At 40.3% G+C, this 18,802-nt stretch overlaps 1 protein-coding gene across 1 annotated transcript in view; it reads left to right on the top strand.

Moving 5' to 3' along the window:
• The window catches only part of MKL1 (megakaryoblastic leukemia (translocation) 1), a 117,475-nt gene that overhangs the window by 72,691 nt on the left and 25,982 nt on the right, over nt 1–18,802 (top strand). The window contains exon 5 of the mRNA XM_014963286.1: nt 14,205–14,270. Coding sequence (XP_014818772.1) covers nt 14,205–14,270 — 66 coding nt within the window. The remainder of the gene's footprint in view (nt 1–14,204; nt 14,271–18,802) is intronic.

Genomic DNA, 18,802 nt, shown 5'->3' with positions numbered 1-18,802 from the left:
CCTATGGGGCAAATTGGGGCAAATTGTGTTCCTTTTTCTTGCAGGGGGCCTGTGAGTGAGTGCATAATCGGCTGAATGGCATTAACATGGAGCAGAATTGATGGTTTTCTTTCTTTTACTTGGGCTAGTGGAAGTAGATACAATGTTTTTTCCCTGGTGGTATGTAAAATTTACTGATCTGATATCTCCAAACTAAGAGCAGACCTGAAGTAGCTGAAGTACAGCAATGTGTTGATTACTAATAAGAATGACAACATTTTTTTTTGCTTATCAGTGTATTCAGGATTTTTCCTGTTGTTCAATGAGATGGGTAGACGAACTGTGCAGGTGGTATGGTAGGTAAGGGAGAAGGTATATTGCTTTGGGACATAGATTCTTTACAGAATTGACAGTGAAACTTGGTGAAATCCAGGATTTCTGGACAATTTCATTTTAATACAGCCTTTCAGAAGAAAGCAGCTGTAAAGAAAATCCTTTCTAAAAAAATTTTTCCATAGGAGTGTCCATAATGGATTTTTCTCCATGGTAGGAACAGGAATAATCTGTTGCAGCCATGCTTATAAAGACTTGATTTTCTGGTCTCCATCTCCAAAGGCAGCTCACGGAGCTGAAATACAGACTGGAGTCTGAGGGCCTGTCACCATTCTGAGGTTATTTCCCGTAATGTCTCTGCTGCACCCTACCAGCTGACACATTTAATGTCTTTTTGGTAGCTTTCCTCACTGAAACACTTGTTGGGGCACAATCATGGTGCTCCTCAGCTGGATTGTTGGGGAGAACTGAGTGATGCCCTCTGGCATCATGAAGGAAGAGATCCACTTTTGACTTTTCTGTGTGGAGTTTCCCCAGTTTCATGTTTCCACTTGTTTCTCTAGTATTAAACGCACGGAGACTATAACTGTGTTTTTTGTAGGAACTGAGTGTAGGAGTAGCTGTGTTCTTTGGTTACTCATCTATGCAAATTTCACAGCAGCACTGGAAGCTGAGATGTACAAGCTCCCTATGTGTAATTTGGTCAGTATTACAAGCAGCATATAACCTGTCCCTGCAAACAGTTGTGGGTTTTCTTTCTTATTTTGGTGAATGCTATTTGTGATGCTCTTTTGATGCTCTTTTTTTCTTCACTTTCACTTTCCTAAGGTTTCATACCTCTTTCTGTGTTATGCTTATGTATGAAAGTCCTTTTAAGCCTGCTTGCAGCTCAAACCCTTTTCCATGCTCCAGTGTCAAATTCCCCCTTTTCAGGAGTGGAAGACAGCATTTTAGAAGTAGATGCTAAACTAGTAGTACCTTTGTGCTTCAATGAGAGACTGTTTTACCGCGGCTAATAATAGCTGTCACATTGACTGCAGGCAGTTTAGAACGAGGATTGTGTCTTCAGGACTGACATGTGACACTGAATCTAACTACAGCAGTTGCGAACCCTTCACCACGTAGCTCTCTCCCCTGCCTCTTTGCTGGAGGGAGCAACAGAAAAGAGATGTGTCTGCCCTTCACTTGCTTTTGTTCAGTTTATTAATGAAAGCCCACCTCTATTAGCAGTTGGAGAGAATCTTCCGCTGTGTGTAATGAGTGTGGGAGTACCTGCTGCTGCCGGCGGTCTCCTCTGTGCCCTTCAGTAGAGGACTGAGCCAGCAGTAACATTTTAAACATCTGCAGAATTTGTCCACCAGTGTGAAGTCAGTGGTCATGCAGGCCGTTCTGGAGTGCTGGTTTTTTTTAGTTTGCTGATTGACCTGTTACACGGAATTATATTATTTAGATATTTATAGCTATGATAGCACTTAAGAACCACATTAAGCCTCATAGCCAGATTTGTTTTCAATGCTGTGGATCTTCCCTCATGGAAAAACCTAAGAAAGTTGGTCTTGGGGATACGTAGTCCAGAGTTTTGAAAGAAAGTAAATACCCAAAGAGAAAGGAGGTAAAAAGTAGTAGCTGGATGTTGTATGATCACAGTTTAACGAGTCTGAGGGAATATGGCGTGTTTTTTATGTGTAATGCAAATTCTGGGGATCAGCTTCCATACTGGGCTGCTGTGAAGGAACTGATTTGTAATGTAGAGGGACATGATGGCCATAGCTGAATCTTGTAACTTTTTTACAAGTAGAGATAGAATTGAAATAGAATTGTAATACAACTTGTACTTAAACTGTAAAGAAGGTGTCAGACTGTTGCAGTACAAAGGCTGGGATCTTTATTTGAACCTCAGATTGTGGCATGTGGTCTTTGCGGTCTTTGAGGAACCAGAAAAGATGTTTCTCACTAACATGGATTAAAGAAATATGGTAATTACTTGTAGCATCCACCTCAAATTCCTGCTAAGAAAAGATGCTGGGGCTTGGACAAAAGCTGGTGACAGGAATACTAAGCGCATAGGGAATGATGTGAGTCTTTATTTTGCATGTAATAAGCATGTTGGGCAAACCCGCTTTTGTTCTACGTCCAGTGAAATAACTGTCAGCGCAATCAGCCAACTGAAGCTGGGAGATGCTCAAGCTAGCTAATTTAAAATATAAGGACCAGCTTTCCAAGTTCCCTATATAGGTGGTTAATTACTTCTTCTAAAGAACTGCTGGGTTTGTATTTAAATTTGCATACTTCTAACTCCTTTTTTCTACTACTTGTGGAAAAACACATTTGCTGTCATTTGCATTTGGTTTCAGTAAACCAAACATCATTGGGTGGTTAAGAATCTGAAATGGCTTTGGAGATACAGAATTATTCCACATTTAAGTGGAAAACCCAAAAACACAGCTCATATGTCGAGGTGTCCCAGCTGTTGCCACAGAAGTTCTGTGGTATCTTGACCATGAGATGATTTCTGTGAAGGGAGCTTTTAAGTGCTAGCTGTAGAGGGTGCCCTGTGGCAGAAGGAAGCCTGAATCATTGGGCTAACACCACAGTCTCTGAGAAGTGTCTGAGGAAGTTCTTTGGCTTTGTTCTGAGAGGCTGTTACTACAGTGGAGCTCTGTGCTGTAGTAGAAATTGCAGTATGGGAGGTGAGCTACGAAGGAAAAATATTAAACCATGTCTCTTATTGCTGAAAGAGGCATGGAAGGATTTCCTCATCAATTTCAGTATCATAAACATGTCCAATCATGTGGTTTATCAATGTGTCTTGGCTCTGTCTCAAGACTTGATTTTTTTCTGCACACAAAAATGTATTATCCCTTGAACGCAGAGTTTTAAATAAAACGAAAAATTGTTCAGATTTTGATGTATCACCAAACATATTTTTTCTTTATTCTTCTGCATATTTTTTCAGAAAAAAAATATGAATAACTCTCATGTCTTGTCTTTAAGGAAAAAAAAAGTTGGCGCTCTTTCTTCTTATGGGTGGAGATACCTTTATCTTTACAAGAAAAAAAAATTAAAAGAGTTCAAACTTGTTTTTTCCTTTGTGTAGCTTGCCTTTTGTACTGTCACATTAGTAGACAGCTGTAGAACTGATTGTCAGGATATATCTGCCCATTCCTTCTTTTTCCTTCATTTGTCCCCATCTGCCATGTCATATTAAATTATCTGGGAGGATTTCTTTCTAGGGTCTTCTTTACAAGGTGGTTAAGGGCAATGTTAGTTCCTCCTTGTTCATTGTTTCATGGAAACGTATATATCAGTGTAGACTGTGACTCAAGTTTACACGGAGAGTTGGGAAATTCTCTGTTTTTCCCCCCCGTGAGGCTTCTATTCCAGTGATAGATAGTTACAATGGATATACAGATGGCATCAGCAAGCCCTGATTACAGATAATATTTACTGGCTTATGATACTGGTGTGTCAATTTTAGGTAGACCTTTCCACCTAGGTATTTTGTTACAGGTCATCTTGTTGAATCATGCATGGTAGCCAGATTCCATAGATATGGATATGTGCCTAGTTATTCACATGCTAAGTTTTCACCTAACCAGTATTACTGGGGTGAAATGATTTTATAAGAATCTGTACCCTGCACAGAAAACAAACCAACTTTTCCTGTTGACAAGCTCGTTGCATATCTTTACGCGTTGTATATCTTACTAAATATACCATTTAGCATGTATTTCAAGTTAATTTCTTAAAGTCCTATTCTATATTAACAGTTTCAGTGAGTGCTGAAATGGACTATTAGGTGTACCAAGATTTTATGATAAGAGTGGGCTTCTATGTCTTCAATAGAAAGGCTTGTGTACTAACAGTAATACATTTATCTGATTTTAAAATTTGTGTTTTAAAGAAGACAAAACTGACGTTGCATTACAAAGTAGCAATGATTAAAATGGCATTAACCCCCCCTAAATTTTACATGTTAAATGGAAATGACAGGAGTTAAATGATGAAGGAAGAAAGTAAAGGCAAATGCTGTAAAATGTGCAGCAACTGCTAGTCTTTATTTTAAATAAACATAAAAAGAACCCTGCAAAATTCAGCATAACTTTCATAGTAATAATCACGTTTGCATATATTTAGTCATATACATGAGTAACATCTGCCAAATAAACATCTTAAATTGTGTGCAGTATTGAGGACTGAAACTGTAAACTTCTAAGACTATGAACTTGTTCACACTTTTCTGTCTGAACGTTTTGCCACCCTAGAACACTAATGCTGACTTGAGCCTTTGAGAACCACCAACAGGAGTAACTATTCTGTCTTGTCTGGAGGTTAGATCATACTATGTTGTGATAGTTGGACTGTGCTACTGTTTTTCTTTTATAATTCTATGTCCTAACACAACTAAAATTGCTGTAAATGGTGGCTTTTTCTTCTGAATGCAGTTTTTAATTAACATTACTTTGATTTTCACATTGTATCAAATTTGACATGAAGCCTCAAAAATGACCTGCTGAGATAGCTTCTTGTTATGCGCTCACAGTGTGAGCCAGCTACTATGTGGCAATATGTGAGGATGGAAATAGATCCTTTTGCTTTTGATTGTGTACTTGCTTCTGATTCCATATTCTTTGGGGATCAGTTTCTTCTGTAGGTTGAGATCTTTGATTCTGCTAAATTAACCATATCAAAGAATCCGTATTTGTTTGTCTCCACTAAGAGAGCTATTTAATGCCTCATAACACAGACTCATTAAAAGATCATACATGCAAGTATTTCACCATCCTTTGAAAACATTTTTTTAAAATTATTCCTATTTCATATTTCTCATTTAACAGCATCCTCCCAACAAAAAGGGACTCTTGCCCTGTACTTCTTTTTTTTTGTTTCTAGTAGCCAAAACTAGTCTTCTGGAACATGGTCATATAGACAATGCATCTATTATGTCAGCAGGCATGTGTAAGCTGCATGTCGTGTCAATGATTTTAGATGACCCAAGAAGGTTTTGAGCTGTAGAAGCTTTGAAGAGTGTGATTTTATCAAGACACAAGCCCTTCTTGTCCTAAGGGCGAGAGTCAGTTAATTTTCGCTCTTCCTCCACTTTTGTGTTCTTAAATGACCAGTCGCTCCTTTTTCTGTACTTTTCAGCTGCTTTTAAAAGCTTCTGGGCATTTGAGAGCCTGAAGGCTTTTGGAAGAGCTGGATGGAAAAAACCAACCCTAGTGTTATGTGACCCACATTACATCCTTGGGTTATTACTAACACATCTACTGTGAAATATTTTGAAAGCTGTTGCTTTGGGGTTGAGGGATCTGTTCTGTTTTTTAACAATCTCTTGATAGAGGTTTTAGGTCTACAACAGGCAGAATTGTACTCCTGTTCTCACCTCTACAAATTTTTAATGCTCTCAAAAGCTTACTAAGAGGATAAGAGAGAAAAGATGGTGGTGAAAAAAAAAAGTCAAATCTTCTCTGCTAGATCTGCCTTTGATGCAGCTGGATGACTTTCTTGGTTGAACGTCCTGTTTGGCTTCATGCCTACTATCGTCTCTGTTTGACAAGCACAGCTGGATAAGGAGTTTTATCAGTGTTCTTCAAACTGATATGAGACACCTGTCCACCTAAGCTTATTGTGGTAGAACATGCTGATTTCTGCAGCGCTGCTAAGAAATATGCTTTTATCATTGTTATGACCTGCAATATGGAACCGCTCCTGATCCTGGTTTTGTTTCCTGTTCAGGATCTGCTTCACAGACCTCCTTTTCGGGCATAGGGAGAGTGATCCCAATCCTACTTCTCACAAAGAGAAGATCACAGCATGAATATAAATAAGTGGCTATTGCCTTTAGTGTGAAAGGTTCTTGTAACAGTTTAAGAGACCAAAACAAATTCTCTTTCTGTTCTTTACCCTCCCAAGCTCCATTTTCTCCGCAGTATGGTTGCTAAGGAAGAGATGAGGAAACTGCCTGCATTTTAATGGCACCCGTTGTTGCTGCAGTAGAGAAAAGAGGTAGTGGAATGTAAGACAGTCTCAAGTAGTAAAGAAATAAACTTCTGCTTAACTGTCCTTTGCTCAGGCAAGCTATTCTTTAAAATGCATTGAGATGAATAGAATTGTATGGCTGCTATTCCCAACAACAGTGGATGCTTGCAAATTGTTAGGATCAAGGGTGTACCTGCTGCTTCTCCTTCACCTCACAGAGGGACATGAATTTTTGGCATCCCCTTCCCGGAGCAACAAACTGTCATATAATCCCTGCAGTTTGGGTGTCATTTACAGTCTGCTTCACTTAAATGCTTCTCTGTTAACTGCATAGTCTGCTTAAATGCAAAGCCAGCGTGTATTCCCCATCAGCAGTTAGTGGATTAAAATGCTGTTAGGCTCAGAAAATTGCCTTTAAAAAAGGACCGAAAAGTTAGTTTTTCTTTGTTGGTAACCCCCATTCTAGCAAAATTTTTAATGCTCTCAAAAGCTTACTAAGAGGATAAGAGAGAAAAGATGGTGGTGAAAAAAAAAAGTCAAATCTTCTCTGCTAGATCTGCCTTTGATGCAGCTGGATGACTTTCTTGGTTGAACGTCCTGTTTGGCTTCATGCCTACTATCGTCTCTGTTTGACAAGCACAGCTGGATAAGGAGTTTTATCAGTGTTCTTCAAACTGATATGAGACACCTGTCCACCTAAGCTTATTGTGGTAGAACATGCTGATTTCTGCAGCGCTGCTAAGAAATATGCTTTTATCATTGTTATGACCTGCAATATGGAACCGCTCCTGATCCTGGTTTTGTTTCCTGTTCAGGATCTGCTTCACAGACCTCCTTTTCGGGCATAGGGAGAGTGATCCCAATCCTACTTCTCACAAAGAGAAGATCACAGCATGAATATAAATAAGTGGCTATTGCCTTTAGTGTGAAAGGTTCTTGTAACAGTTTAAGAGACCAAAACAAATTCTCTTTCTGTTCTTTACCCTCCCAAGCTCCATTTTCTCCGCAGTATGGTTGCTAAGGAAGAGATGAGGAAACTGCCTGCATTTTAATGGCACCCGTTGTTGCTGCAGTAGAGAAAAGAGGTAGTGGAATGTAAGACAGTCTCAAGTAGTAAAGAAATAAACTTCTGCTTAACTGTCCTTTGCTCAGGCAAGCTATTCTTTAAAATGCATTGAGATGAATAGAATTGTATGGCTGCTATTCCCAACAACAGTGGATGCTTGCAAATTGTTAGGATCAAGGGTGTACCTGCTGCTTCTCCTTCACCTCACAGAGGGACATGAATTTTTGGCATCCCCTTCCCGGAGCAACAAACTGTCATATAATCCCTGCAGTTTGGGTGTCATTTACAGTCTGCTTCACTTAAATGCTTCTCTGTTAACTGCATAGTCTGCTTAAATGCAAAGCCAGCGTGTATTCCCCATCAGCAGTTAGTGGATTAAAATGCTGTTAGGCTCAGAAAATTGCCTTTAAAAAAGGACCGAAAAGTTAGTTTTTCTTTGTTGGTAACCCCCATTCTAGCACATTCTGTGTGATGTGTGTGTGTGTGTGTGTTGTCAACAGCACCAGAAAAATGCAGCTGTGAAAAAAAAGGAAAAATAGTCGTCCACCTCACCAATTTGAGTTATTTTAAAAATTCATTTTAACCATTGTATACTCACTCACTGATCACAAACTATAATAGCTGATTTTTTTTCTTACAGCTTCTTGTGGACACTACAAAAAATTTGGCAATACTAACCGCTCTTTGCTGCTTCTGTACAGAAACGTGTCGCAACTGGAGTTTAGCAGATGCTGCTCTTGCTGGTGTATGAACCAAAATCTAATCTGGCTTCCCGTCGAAGCATGAAAGGGCTAATGCAAGTCAACATTTGTTTTGTAAGCGGGCACAGCTGAAAAATGCTCAGAGACCATTTTCGGTATGAGGGAAAGGTTTTCTCACCGCATCTCCAGGGGACTGAATTCACTCATAAATGTAGAATATAACCTTCATTGAAAACGATGGCTGATGTGCTGCATATTCCAGACCTGAATTTGGCATTGGCTACTGCTTGAATGTGACTATTTAATCAGAAACTAGGAAAAAAATTCTCTTCTCAATGTGATTAGAACGGCTGCTGCTGGCCGAGTGGTAAGTGGAGAGGTGGCTTCGCCCATCACAGCAGCAGTTAGACAGCACTGTGGGATTTAAGTGAGAGGCCCCAGTGTTATACAAACAGCCGTGATGATTTTGTTCAGCAAATACCCCATGTCATCCAAGTCCTCGTTTATGGTTGCATATTATAATTAAGTTGGTTGCATACAGGCTGTTGGTTTAGTCTAACGGTGTTATACAGACTGTACTGAAAAATTGAAAAATATGTGTGGGCTGCAAACGATGGCCTAGTGCTGCCTTTCTTTTCTCTGAGCCTCACAAAATAAACCCAGTCAGACCTACTCAGTGCTAGGCCAGTGAAAATTCTCTTAAAAAAAATCTTCATTGCTACTGAAAGGTAAAGGTGTTGATCAATTAACTGGCGGGTTTCCATCTCAGCTTGTGCTGTATTAATGGTTTCTTGTGAGTTAAGTGGATGCTGTAGCACAGGGCTTTCAAACAGGGTGTGTAGAGGTGCTGAATGGCATACAAATAAATGACCATGAACCCTTACGAGCATTAAAGTGCATACTTTGCTTTTTACTGCTTTTACTTACGCTTGCACTTTTCTCAGCTGAGATAATGAAGTTAGGCTAATTTCACTTGTTCTTTGGTAGTTTCTCTTTCTAATCACACGGCTTATTGATTGGGTTGCAAGGATGAATTTTTCTATCAGGCAGAGTACTTTCACTGAATTTACAAAATCAATAAATCACGTCTGTGAGCATACAGCCTATCTAGTTAATATGTGGTTTATGTCTTGCACTCTCCCTTTTTGCACAGGTATCGTAGCCCAGATTCCAGGGAGCTCTGCCTCCCTCAGCCCCTCTGAAGGGTTTCTTTTGGCTACAAGCAGCCTTCCTCCCTCTTTTCTGTGCTACTGCTTGTGCTGTCTGTTGTAATCTACCATATGGCTGTGCTTAATCATTACCTTGGTTGGGCGACCTTGAGTATCACTTGGGATTTCTTGGAAGAAAAGGTTTTGTAGAAATGTGAGCACAGAGTCCCTTTGGCAGTAAGTCTGTATTCAACATACCATGCACGGGGCCTCACCACAGGCTGCAGTTCAGAGCTGTGTGCTTCTCTTCGCTAGTTCTCAAAAAACAGGAAATGCAGAATATTTTTTTAATTTGTCATAAACCCATCTTGGTATGTCTCTAAGATGAGATTATTTTTTTTTGTGCCTTAAGATGCTGAGGTGCAGAGGCTGCAGTCTAGTTTCTGTAGCAGTTCCAGTCACACTATTAAACACAAAGTATAGTTTAGAAATAGAAGAGCTTTCAGGTATGTATGAGTAAGGGCAGGCACGCTGGTGCAGATTTAGATGACGAGCTGCAAAAAACACTTTAGCTCATCGTAAATATTTGTTCTTGCTATTGCTTACTACTAATGCACCCCTGTACTGTGACTAGAGTTCTAAGTGTCCTTAAAGTGTCCATATGGGTGCAGCCTCGGTGTATGAGGCGTATCCTGCTCTGAGCTGCTCCCAGCCATGAGTAGGCAGGAGTGAGCTCTGGTCTTGGAATATGCCGGTGGGTTCCCTCTTAAGACAGTTCTATGGTAAGACAAACAAAAAAGAATCATGAATTGCTCTATTTCACAGTGTAACTCTGTTGATAGTGGCTGTATCACAATGTCATTTGTCTCTTAGTATACCCCCGTCCCCTCAATTCTTCTCTATCCCTCCTCTTAAACTGCCGGCATCAGTCCTCTATGCCAGCTCAGATTTCCCTGGAATGTTGTACTAATTCTTGGAACAGTTCATTAGAGATATAAAAGCCCTGTTCAAGCTTTCAAACTTGAAACTATGTTTCAGAAGTTTTCATACTTGTGAAATAAATAAATTATGCCCATTTTTGGGTGGGAAAGTATACAAAAACTGCAAAATGTTGCATAGACTGTGACAAGAGTTGAATGAAAGAGGTGGGTAGAAGGGTACCATTATGGAATTTATATTCTAGCCAGCGGAGATAGCTCTCCTTTTATATGACCTGGACTATTCCTAATTTAAAAATTAATTTAAAAATTAAGTAAAGGGATAAAGGAAATGAATTTGTTGGTTTGTGATTTAAAAACTTACACTCCAGTCTGTCTTTGAGTAACTGAATTTCTCTGGTCATTCTAGACCTTTGGCTGAGCTCCATGTACAACAGCCTTGGATTGGCTCTTGGGACATCTGTTAATCTATATATAGGATTCACACACTTGCACATGTAAACAGGTGATCTCCTAAATATATGAAATGGTGTTGGGAACTCCAAGTACTTATTTAAGCCAAAATGAATTCAGGAGTGAACTGAAGTAATCCTTTTTGCCCTGCTACTAAATCCCTCCCTGCTACTAAAATGAAGCTGTATTGGGAAAAAAGTGCCTCGTGTGCTGATTATAACTCATGCTTAATATGTATCTATATACATTCTTAAATCCCAGGAATTACTTGGTGCCTATTAAAAGTATCCTGAAAATGACCTTTTCCCTCTTCTGCAGTTTAGTCCTCTTGACAGTTGCTAGTTTCTTGCTGTGAAGGGACATAGTGTTTAAAAATAAAAGGTGCATATAATGGGTAGAGAAAAGCAGTAGTAGATGGTAACTGACATAGAAATATGATATATTTAGAAAATTCATAAGGGAAGCTGAAGTCAGGAAGGGAGTTTTAAGTCACTTGATGAAGTTGTTGGCTGTCTGGCTGAGGCTGATTTCTAATAAATCTGGGAACAGCAGGGAGACTTCAGAAGAGCGAAAGACCAGTAACATTTTGCATCACTATTGAAAAAGGGTGAGTGAGTAAAGAGTGGCTAATCTGGTATCAGTTCCAGGAAAAAAAAAATATGGAAAATCTGATAAAGAATTTAGGTGGTATAAGAAAAGCAGTATAGTCATGCTATTCAGCTTTTCAATTTGTGAAAACAGGTCTGCTCAAACGCGATTTTGTTGTTTGGTTACATGAAATCTGGTTGCTAGGGGTTTTGTCTGGGTGTAACAGACTTCTATAAGGTCTTTAACTTAGTAGTCTGGGGTATTTTAATTTTAAAGAGTATCTTTGAATTGAATTAAGTACTGCTTAAGTTAAGTACTGACTGTAATCAAAGCAAGCAGAAAAGCGTTTCTAGTTGGGTCAGCCCAGTGTGGTCTGGAAACAAATGCAAGATGGTAATGGTGTGGACGGAACAAAGATCAGTGGAGGTATAAATAATGACATTAAAAACTGGTTTAGATCATTTAGGCAAACTGAGACAGCTGGGCAAAATGTGCATAAATACAGATGGGGACACCAAGGAGCAATCCCCGACTCCAGGAGGTGAAAGGTAAATAGTAGGTGTAGTTGGAAATGGGAGGTAAAGCAGATGGTAATAGCAAGTAAATAGCAAAGTGGCAAAAAGGGCTAACATACATTGCGAGATGTGTAAGTGGGAAGACATAAGTACTAACGAGATGATCTGCACTTAAAGCTGGGGAGATGGACCTGATGCTATAGGTCTGTGCTTTGTCAGTATACATTTAGTGAGATGTGCTAATTTAGGGTATGAAAATGAGTCCCCGAAATGGCTCACTAGTGGAAATAATGCCAGAGTGTGAGAAATTTAATGTGCCGTTACCTAATTGGGCTGAAATCACTTAGTGGCATACTGCTGCTGGAAGGATGAAGTCTTGCTCCCACCTGATGTTAGTGTTAGCAAATACCTGGCTATACAGTCGTCCTCCTCAACTCACTAATGAGACAGAGAATTCTTCCCTCTTTTGGCTGGGCTGTGGTCTCTGTCGTGTCAGTGAGTCCAGCCACCAATCAGGAACATGAGAGATGATGTGGGGAGTGAGAGGTTTGACACTGTAGCAGCAAGCTCTTGGATGAAGTGGTTGTGTAGATGTGTCATCACCTGATCCGGGTTTGGATCACCTCAAAACGAATCCAGCAAATGAAGAGCTCTGAGAACAGGCCAGCCATGAGACTATTAACCCTCATGCTAGCACCAAAGTAGAAGTGCGATCGCATGCTGGGGAGGAGGAAGAGTCTGGAACTACCACTTCTGTTTGCAGTTTCACAGCCAAACGAAGGGCCTGTTCCTTCCCTGCTGTGTTCCCTCCTCTTTTCTTTGGCTCTTGGCTGATCCCACGCAGAATTAGCACGGTGCTCTGTACACCCTGCCTCCTTCTCTTCCTCCTCTGTAATAAAGGAAGTAGTTTCCTGCCCAGGGTGCATATATTAAGAAATCCTAGTTTGGCTTAAGAAAGAGAGGTAACTTGATTGCACTGTGTGTACAGAAGTACCTCCACAGGTAGGAAATATATTCTCACTGTTATAAACCTTTCAAATAAAGGTACATCAAGATCCAAGGGAAGTGGAAGCTAGAAAAATCCAAGTGAAAAATTAAGTGTGCATTTAAGTGATGGTGATTAGCCACTGTGCAACCAACCAAGGAAGAGATGGACCTGTTGTTAACTTCATATGAAGACCAGAACCCTTACTGGAAGATGTGTCTTAGTCAAATGCAAACTGCAAATAGGAGGTTGAAAGGAACAGGTAAAACGTGATAATGTGCTTAAGTAGATGAAGTGGCATCTTCTCCTTGCATTTTCTGATCCCTGCTTTAGGGAGTGTAAATTTGGATATAATGTATGAAATGAATGCATTGGACAAGAAAACTCCTTGAGAAAGGAAGCATAAGGGTGATAATAAAATTGTATAGTTGGACTATACAAGGACTATCTTTGGTGATTCTACTATGTTTGTGTGGACTTCTCTTATGTGGACTGTACAATGGACATAAGCTTTACAGAGAAATTAAAATGAAACCAGGGAAGATGCCATGATGTTCATTCCATAAGATTTTGTGTTGAGTGTACTTAGGGGCTTGGGCTTGACTGCAGGCATGATTCACTATCTATTGATGTTCATTCAGGTTGTCCTAAATTGATGTGAGCGTGCGCACGTGTGTGTGTGCACATGTGTGTGTGCCCACACATGTGATTTTTTTCTTTGGTTTTGTAAGGTTCCTTTTGTATGGAAGCTGTCTTTGTAAGAACAATCTCTAGAATATTGCTTTGATTGTGTAGTTTAAAGGGAAACTGCTGTTATAATCTAAATGTTGAAATTATGACTATTCAAGAGATTTGCATTAGGAAAATATAATTGCATTTCATACAGGTAATGCATAAGTTGTATTACTCTAAAATAAACAGGAAAAAATACTAGTGATAAGGGATTCCTTTTGCTGTGGCACAAGGACACTTCTAGATACATCCATGATATTTCACTTTCATTAGGTGTTTCTGAAGGTGAATTTCTGAGTTGAGGAAGGAAATCAGCCTTGTAATTTAGAGTAATGACCAATAATTTTGTCATATCAATTTAATCTACACATGGTAATTAGAGTTTTCAGGAGTCATTAGCAGCTGGGGTGTCACTCTGTGTTTATTGGAGGACTGTCAGCCGGCGTTTCTCTTTGTTTGTTTTTTAATATTAATGGTTTGGAAAGAAGTTGGTGCTCTAGAAAGAATTGAGAAACAAGCCTGGCTTTGCGGATTTTTATCACCCTGCCAAGACCCTGCGCAACTTCCTCTGCCTGTTGCCCGCAGCAGAATACGGAAACCTGACTGCTGAAGGCCACTTCTGCAATTGCAGTGCTGCAGGGTGGGAGGGGGGGTCTCCTGGTTCTGCTGCTCGCTTAGTGGCTTGGCACCCAAAGAAGAAAACAAGATGCGTTTGAGAATGTCTCTTCAGTTGTTTCTTACACTGATGGGTTTCCTTCTCTTCCCTCTCTCTGCTGTCGTGCAGTGCTGCAGTTGAAGCTCCAGCAGCGACGCACACGGGAGGAGCTGGTGAGCCAAGGGATCATGCCGCGTAAGTATCACTTAAACTCTGTCTTCGTGTTTTTATGCGTGTTTTTTTTGAGTGGAGAATGGTTTCACATATGATTTGAAAGATTGGATTCTCTGTTTCTGCATGAAAAACATCATATATAAGAGCCACACCCTGTCCCACCCAATTGGGTCTTTTTGAAGTGTTGTTACTCTAGGTATGAGGCCACCTCTGATACTGAGGGTAATGGCTCCAAGTGTAAGTGTACTCCAAAACAATGTTTTTATTTCATCAGAGTGGAGAACAGTCTTCTGGAGAACACGTTATGTTAGATGTGCCTTATATACTTCACACATGCTGGTAATCACTCTTTTAACAGGCTTCCTGCCTCTGCAGTTTCTGTTCTTGTTTGTCAGCTCCCCAGACCTCTGAGGCAGTTGTAGCTTTGTATGCACATATTTCATGAAACTGAGTGAAAACAAGCAGTGCATACAAGATGTTAACCAGGGGGCCATGCTTTATGTAGCTGGAAAACATAGCTAGAAAGAGCCCTGTGGGCATCAGCCAGCCTCCTTCCTGCAGGGGAAGGCAAAATCTGCAGACGGAGAACTTCTACTTGTCTGGGTGGACGCACAGGATGTACCCTAATACCAAGCTTTAATAAATTCACTGTCAGGATAGTGTTGGAGAAGGATTTTTTTTTTGGTTTATTCCCCTTCTTCCCCCCAAAATGCAAAAAGATATCTGACAAATAGTGCTGTCATGCTTTGGTACCTCTGAACTAGATAACTTACAGGTAACAACTTTAAGCTAGACCAAAGAGCAAGTGTTTATTTTTGAGGTCATCTCAGTTTCACTTAACAGCTTTAGTTAAAGGCAATGGATCAGGTATATGTTTTCTTCTTTCAAAAACTTTCCCCTCCCCCATTTCACAAACTTTATTTGAAGACAGTGTAGTAATGAGGAGTTTCTCAGTCCTTCTATTTCTGACGTGCACACTGTAATATGACACAGTGATGTGACTTAGAGTTTGCTAAAGGCGTAAGGTTAGGCTGTCAGCTCTCTCTCTAAATGAAGAGAACCCGTCAGCAGCACTCTGTCAGCTGAAGTGGCTCTCTGGAAGGCAGTGACATACTCAAGATGTTTCAGGGACCCCTACTTAAAATTCTATTACCAAATCAAAAAGGAAAGATTGTCCTGTCTGGATATAGTACATCATGCCTGTCTTCTTATTTTTACCTGGGGAACTTGTATACGTGGTTCTACCCAATACACTTACTTGCTTTTGGGTGAAAGACTAGTGTCCCAGTGACTGTGCCCTTTTACTAACACTTCCCAGAAGAAAATGTTCCTGACTTCTTTGTGGCCTCCTGCTTTAGGTGGATAAGTATGCAAATACTGCATTAGATTATGTTCTGTACTGGCTTTCTTCAAAGTGTGGCTGGCCAAACTTGTGATTCCTGAGAAGGGTCTGTTTTACAGGCCCTTTGAAAATGAGGGCCTTGCAAGTAATTCAAGTAAGGCACCCAGAGTAATTAGTCAGTCTTCAATTTGCTTAAAATATAGCCTAAATAACTAGTCTTTGCAGACTTGTGCCCTTCATTGCTTCGTTTATGTCTCTTACATGTGAATTTTATGACAGACCAAAGAAGAATGCTCAGTGAAATGTCATTGTGAAAACATTGGCAATGGATGAAAAGGGCCTTTCTGCAATGGTGAAAAAACACTTCAGCAGATCTGTTCTAAACATGATTTGAAATTAGTTCCCTTCAAGTCATGGTATCATTTAGCTATACCTGCCAACTGGAAATAATCACACATAGAGAAATGTTTAAAACATTATTTGCCTGGACCATTTTTAATGAGAAGATCAGATGCGAGATAAAATGTGATACTTAAAGCAAAAGTCCCATTTTTAACCTGAGAAGTACAGAGGATGACTAGAGGCCATGTTCCTCCTTAAGGCATCTCAAAGCCGTGACCGTGTTGCTTCTACTTTCAGCAGTTCAGAACAGACATTTTTACTTTCTACTGGGAATGTGTAGGTATCCTGTATTCTTTCATCTCTCTGCCCTGTACCTCCTGTCTGTGAAAATATTTAGGTACTTGATCTTGTTCCTCTGTCATCTTCTACTAGACATGGCTATACCGAGCCCTGTGTCTCCCTCTGGAGTTTGCTGGTCAGGAACCAAGCCCCACACAGCCCTTACTGATGATTTAGCAGAAATATAAAAGTGGAAACCCAGAGGATGGTTTGGTGCTGAATGAAACAAGCTGGAGCACTCTTGCCATGTGAAATGCCGGTTGGCTTCTAGCCTTTATTTTCCGCCTAGAGAGCATTAACACTCTTGAAGGAACTGCGGTAGTTGTGGTTGTATCTACATTAGCATTATAGCTTGCATCAGGAAGGTGCTTTGAAGTGAAGCTCCTGGTTGCCCCTGCCTACTGTACCTTGCTTAGCACCACAAAATGAAGTTTGAGAGTTGGATTAAATTGGGATGAAAGCAAACTGGAATATATTCTACACAGCTACTATACATTCAGTCCATGGGACTAAACTGCACGTTGTCTGTCACACCGCCTCCGTTTTACCTTCACATACAGAGTGTGGCTGTCAGTTCCTCAGCATCAACTGTTACTCGGTGCAGATTTGATCTTAATGTGCTATCCTACATGTTTAGACTAGTCTTTCATACAGATCAGTTCCTGGATCTTGTAGGCAAACAGGTGTGCAAAAATCAGTGAAGTAAAATGTTTAACATTAAAAGCAAGCTCACTTTGGTACCTTTGGTTCTCCTGACTGCAATCCAAGTCTTAACGTGGTGTTTAGATTGAGCTTGGTGCCCTAAATGAGAAACTTTTGCTGATGGAAGTCTTTCAGGCTTCCATCAGCACAAGGTTTTTTGACACACTAAACCTGAGAAGTGGGAGAAGACGTGTTGGTGTCCCATCAAAGTGAGAGTCACATCACTCCTGCTTTGCTTTTTCAGAACAGAGCTGGGAATTGCTTACTTTGTCCCCATGTGGAATTTTGTTTATATGGTAGAGAGGAAAGGCAAACGTTTCAACATTTTTTTACCAAGTACACTTAATCTCACTTGAATAACGTTTCCAACCCACCAGCCACCTACAGGGCTATGCTTCACTAGAAGATTAGTGTATTGTAGTAAGAAATAAAGCATTTATAAGCAGTGACAGAGGATTCAAAATAATTGGGTTTTAGACTTCATTAATTCTTCTTGCTTTTCTGTTATCATTTTGTGTAACCTCTTACTAGCAGCAGGATTCAGTAGTTGAAGATTAAAATTCTCAATTGTCCATAGAGAAGAGGTGGGAAGCAAGTCTTCATCTACATCTGATGTGCCTGTGATCTGAGCTACAAGGGCAGTATCTAAAACAAAGAGAGATGAGTTTTCATATTTATTCAGGTTTTGGCCTATTTTCTGATAGTGCCAATAGACAAGCTTTTTTGCTATTTGCATTTTTTTGTAGCTATGCAGAGGTGATTTTCATCTTCTCGTCCTCATAAAATGCAAGCTAAACAAAAACTGCTGTCTGTGCTCAGCTCTTTGAATTCTGTCAGACTGTAGAAGAACAGTAAGATGCTGTCCATTTCTACAGTGTTGGATTTAAAGTTTACAGCTATTGTAAGGTTTTTTGGGGGAGTATTAAACACCCAATTTTCCACCCTTGAAAAGAATGTTTAAAACAGTAGCTAACCTGCATCTGAGTACAAAGACATGCCAAAGCAGCAAAAAATTTTAAGGGAAAGACATTTGGAAAACGTAGCAGTACTCTGCCTTGCAAAATATCTCCTGCTTTTTCTGTTTTGCACGGTTTAAAGCTTCACATGCCCATTGTTTTATCCTTCAGGATCAGGGTCTTGGACGTCTGGCTGCAAACACACAATAGAGGCAAACATAGAAGGTTGTCATGTGCCAGAATCCTGCAGGAAAGCTGGTGGTGTGACCATCAGATTCACCTAAGCAGACAAAACAGGAGTAGCAGATCGTTTCTGGGAACGTGCCTTGTGTTGCTCTGTAGCACTGCTTTGTGAATATCTGAAAGGTGACACAGGCAGCCTTTGAAAAGGGCATCATCTGGACTGAAAACTGGAAGGAGGGTGGCTGCAGTACAGCAGAGAATTTCCAGGAGCTTCTTTTTTGCTTCAGTGCGTTGGATGTTTGCCAGCTTTTGTGCTCACATCCAGCTACTCTGACTGCACGTTTGCATTCCAGGATGCGATATATGCAGAATGTGTGGATGGATGCAGAATCCAAACAGGGTGGAGTTTGCACTGCTGTTCTATTGTGGCTGTTTTTACAGGCACTGATGTGTTTCCGTGCTATAGGTCTGTGTTACCAACACTCCAATACAGTTTTCTGCTTGGAGGTGCAGCCTCTTAGTTGCCTGAGCGTATTTTGGAATACAAGATTTGTGAATCTTGTGCTGATGGGTTTCAGACTCTGCTGAAGAGAGTGTATTTTATCTCTGGACTACACAAAGGGAGTGTGCTGTAGTTCAATCACAACATGGCACGCGATTAGGAATGACTGTAATACAGCAAGCAGTCT

The sequence above is a fragment of the Calidris pugnax genome, unplaced genomic scaffold, assembly GCF_001431845.1.
Source record: "Calidris pugnax isolate Ruff unplaced genomic scaffold, ASM143184v1 scaffold44, whole genome shotgun sequence".
Lineage (NCBI taxonomy): Eukaryota > Metazoa > Chordata > Aves > Charadriiformes > Scolopacidae > Calidris > Calidris pugnax.
This window is presented reverse-complemented; position numbering and strand designations above follow the sequence as displayed.